A 4246-nucleotide genomic window follows, 5' to 3' on the forward strand; every position below is an offset into this window, starting at 1 on the left:
TTTAGCCATTAGTTTAAAATAGCCAGTCTTTTTGCAATAGGACCTCAAAGAACTGCCTCGGGGTCAGGGGGAGCACTGATTTAGGACTGAGGTCTACAGTTGCTGTTTCAAACATGTCTCAGGCATATGGGTGATGTTATATTCACCTTCTCAAGCTATATTACCTGCTTTGGTGTCTAGGGTAGGTGATAAGTAAAAATTGAAGTGTCCGAATCCAAGAGAAAGATCCAGAGGCTTTTGTCAGCCTAGCTCTGGAGGCATCAACCACTCGGTAGGCACATATGTGTACATCCACCAACCTCCCTGTATGCTCCAAGTTTCAGTGCTCATCGATGTTTGGAAGCTCTCCAGCATGACACACTGGGCATCAAGCTCTTGCTTAAGCTTCAGTGTCACCAGCATGAGGCCAGAAGCCCCCAAACTCTTGGTTGCTGGAGGAAATGGGAGACTCATTTGGTTTCCCCCTGCAGTTTTAAGCCCATGTACATTTTTCTGCCTTCCGCTTCCCAGCTCCCTGCACTAACCACTCTTCTGAAGTGAGCACGTGTTTGTGTGGCTGCTGTGTCTTGCCTCCTGCCCATGGGTTGGCCCAGTTTCCACCGGAGATGAGGAGGTTGTCTCCTCCATTGAGCAGGGTACTCTTCTGGGATTAAGGGGAGCTGGATGTGAGTGTCAGCCCTCTTAAGGCAAAAGGGAGTTAAACACATGCCTGCAGGGTGGGAACTAGCTGTAATAAACAGATACAAGTGGTTGCTAATGTAAGTACGTGTTCTGTTTAATGGATTTCTGGGAATTGAATGCAGTAGTTCCTTATAAATGTTTTATTTACTCTTTTTTGCTGCATGTGGGGAAAACCTCCAGAGATTTGAGGACCGTTTTCCTTATGGGGACAAGCTGGTTGTGTAGCAGATCCTAACCTGGAAGTCTTTGGATACGGGGCAATGGATTCTGCCCCGGGTGGTGTTTTGTTCATTTATAAGTTGACGCGACAGATCCGAATGGGTTGTAACCTATATTCAGTTCCTATCTTTTTATCCATTTCCAGTGCAATGCAAGTGACGTCACTTTTTCCTATCAGTGATCATCTTCTGTATTTTAATATTAAATGGTCTTAATTGCCACAGAGCTAGAGCTCTCCAATGATGTATCCTGCCCTTCCTCACCACCAAGAGAAAACAAAATTAGGGTTGTTGCCCTTTCCACCTTAGTTCTGCTCCTGCCCAGAAGTTTATAACAACCCATGGGAATGATCTGCAGGCTGAAATGTGCGGCACAGCACAAGGACAAGTAACCCTCAATGCGTCTTGCTGCACTCGGTGGAGTGTCAGCCATGGGGTAGCAGCATGTTCTTGCCATCAAAGTCTTCAGCCATGTGGAAGCTGTGTGACCTGTGGGTTTAAGTGAGGGTAGCAGGTTTCCATGGCTTAGTTGCAGGGAGCAGGAGTGAAAAGGTGGTAGAGCAGACCTGGTATGCAGCTGCAGGCAGCATTAAGGACCATCAGTTTGGCACCATTGAGAGGCAGAGCGTGTGTTTGTTATAGGCAGCGTTCAGGGAGGGCAAAACGAAGGTCATGTGGGTATATGTTTAACTTATTGTCAGAGGTTTCAATTTTGCTAAGCAGGAGGGAATACAAAGGCATAAGATACATCCTCCTTAATACCATCTTGATCTTGTCTTGTCTGTTCTATAAAAACTGCTAACATTTTTATAACCCACTAGGATGTAAAAGGTTGTTTCTCCCTGTTCTGGCTTCCCTCTGCTACCACCTGCTTCTACTTGCATGCACCCCCGTATCACAGGCTGTCTTCAGCTGTGCAGCCTGAACTCTGTGCTGCGCCAGTGCTCTCTGCCCATCTGGCTGTATCCCTCCTGCCCTGTTTCTTCTCCACCACCTTGGTCTTGCCAAACCCTCGATGCAGCTAGTGGATGACCCTCCCAAGCCGGCCTCCTCCCCCTTGGTCAATGCAACTCTCTGCATTGCGTAGCTATAAATCGTAATTTTTTATTTTTGATTTCCAGAAGTTTATATCTGGGTGAATGTCAGGGACCCCACCTGTCCTGAGTCAGAGGACAAGGGAAAGGAACTGATGCTCTTTTTGTGTGGTAAGGACCTAGACTTTGGGTCATGTGGGATTCAGATAAAGGGGTAGGCACTGCTTCGATCTTGAACCTTAAATACAAACCTAGCTGTATAACATGGCTTACTTTTGAATGTGTGGTTTAATATTGCTTTCTTGAACGGTTACTGGGAAAAGTTGGACTATGGGTTTGCCTTAAAGTCATGCTGCGATTTACTACTTGTATTAAAAAGTTAGTATAATCTGTAGATCTTAAATTGTTTTGGGGACTAGGGGAAGGTTGTGCTTTGGGAATCACTGTTTTAAGAAATCTTAAATTTGGATTGCTAACTCTGCCATAAATCCCAAAGTGACATGTTAAATTTAATGAAAAAACCCAAGTCAGCATGTGGATGTTGGAGTACTTTGAAAGAATATTTAAATAGAATGAGGTTCTCAACTTCATCTATAATAGAGCTGTCATTCAACCATATCGTAATCTCATTAGGGTGAGGGCTCTTGAAAGTACTAAGTGCAGACTTCCCTGATGCTGGTTAGCATGTTTAGGTACGTGTGTAATACAACAGTATAAAAAGCAATTTATATTGTGTGATTTGTGATTCACAGGTTGATGGCTGCTAATATATTGTGGTGATCTACAAATTAAAGTTTGGCTTGTTAGGTTCAGTGTGGGCAGGGCATTTAATTTTCTTGCATTAATTTAACAGGATTGGGGCCAAAGGCAGCAAAGAAGTTGTGTTTGTTATCACTATAAAAGAGTTATGATTCATGATCTCAAACCTTAGGCTAGTAAAGAGATACTCCAGAGCTAAATGGTTGAAAAAGACAGGGACTGGATGGGAACGGGGGGCGGAAAGACACAATTCAGCTATGAGAGAAAAAACAAAACTAAAGTGTCACAGTCTGAATTATTCTACAACATGTAAAATTCATTTTTCTGATTGTTATGTTCTCTTTTAGATTTCTGAGAGAAGATGAATTTAGCAGAGATTTGCGATAATGCCAAAAAGGGAAGAGAATATGCACTCCTTGGGAATTATGACTCTTCTATGGTATATTACCAGGGTGTCATCCAGCAAATCCAGAGACATTGTCAGTCGGTCAGAGATCCAGCAATTAAGGGCAAATGGCAACAGGTAGGGTGAAATAAGGTTGCCTTTATACTATTACTTGATAGTTGAAAAACATGCTATACTTCCCAAACCTTTTAAGATGTCGAGGACGTATATTTCAGTTAAGTTTACAACATTTCTTTTACAATATTTTGTTGATATTTATGGGGAAATAATTTTTGTGGCGTGTTCAGAAGGAATTCTTCTGTTCTAATTGAATAAATTTTTTTGTTGTTTTCACTTAGGATGTCTGGCTAATCACTGGTCTATTTGTGTGTGATTGCATACTTTGGAAAAACTGTTTTGCTGAGGACTTCCTTTTGCTGTTTTATCTTTTGACCATCTAATGTCCAGTAAACTAAGATGTGAATGGATGGGTTAGCATCACTAGAATGGTTGTCTGAGTAGCAGTTAACTATAACTCTACAATGTGCAAATTTGGATCAGTTTTCTAAAACTCCAAGTAATGCTCTTAGCCTGAGTCTTGCACACATGCATCTCCCTGCTAAGCACGGTACTGTTGAAGCCAAGGAAGTAATCTGCAGGTGAAATCTAAGTACCCTCATTTAGCACTTTCAGTATTTAAGTCTTCCTTACATTTTAGAATCATAGAATAGTTTGGGTTGGAAGGGACCTCTAAAGGTCATCGAGTCCAACCCCCCTGCCATGGGCAGGGACATCTTCAACTAGATCAGGTCGCTCAGAGCCCCGTCCAACCTGACCTTGAATATTTCCAGGGATGGGGCATCCGCCACCTCTCTGGGCAACCTGTGCCAGTGTTTCACCACCCTCAGCGTAAAAAATTTCTTCCTTCTATCTAGTCTAAATCTACCCCCCTTTAGTTTAAAGCCATTCCCCCTTGTCCTGTCGCAACAGGCCCTGCTAAAAAGTTTGCTGCCATCTTTTTTATAAGCCCCCTTTAAGTACTGATAGGCTGCAGTAAGGTCTCCTCAAAACCTTCTCTTCCCTAGGCTGAGCAACCCCAACTCTCTCAGCCTTTCTTCATAAGAGAGGGGTTCCATCCCCCTGATCATTTTCATGGCCCTCTTCTGGAC

At 43.1% G+C, this 4246-nt stretch overlaps 1 protein-coding gene across 1 annotated transcript in view; it reads left to right on the forward strand.

Annotated features, from left to right (window-relative positions):
* The first annotated feature begins 3053 nt into the window (after nt 1–3053).
* The window catches only part of KATNAL1 (katanin p60 subunit A-like 1), a 32735-nt gene continuing 31542 nt past the window's right edge, over nt 3054–4246 (forward strand). Inside the window, exon 1 of the mRNA XM_009327742.1 lies at nt 3054–3215. Within this exon, the coding sequence (XP_009326017.1) occupies nt 3054–3215 (162 nt within the window). The remainder of the gene's footprint in view (nt 3216–4246) is intronic.

The sequence above is a fragment of the Pygoscelis adeliae genome, unplaced genomic scaffold (genome assembly GCF_000699105.1).
Source record: "Pygoscelis adeliae isolate BGI_AS28 unplaced genomic scaffold, ASM69910v1 Scaffold14, whole genome shotgun sequence".
In the NCBI taxonomy this organism is placed as follows: Eukaryota; Metazoa; Chordata; class Aves; order Sphenisciformes; family Spheniscidae; genus Pygoscelis; species Pygoscelis adeliae.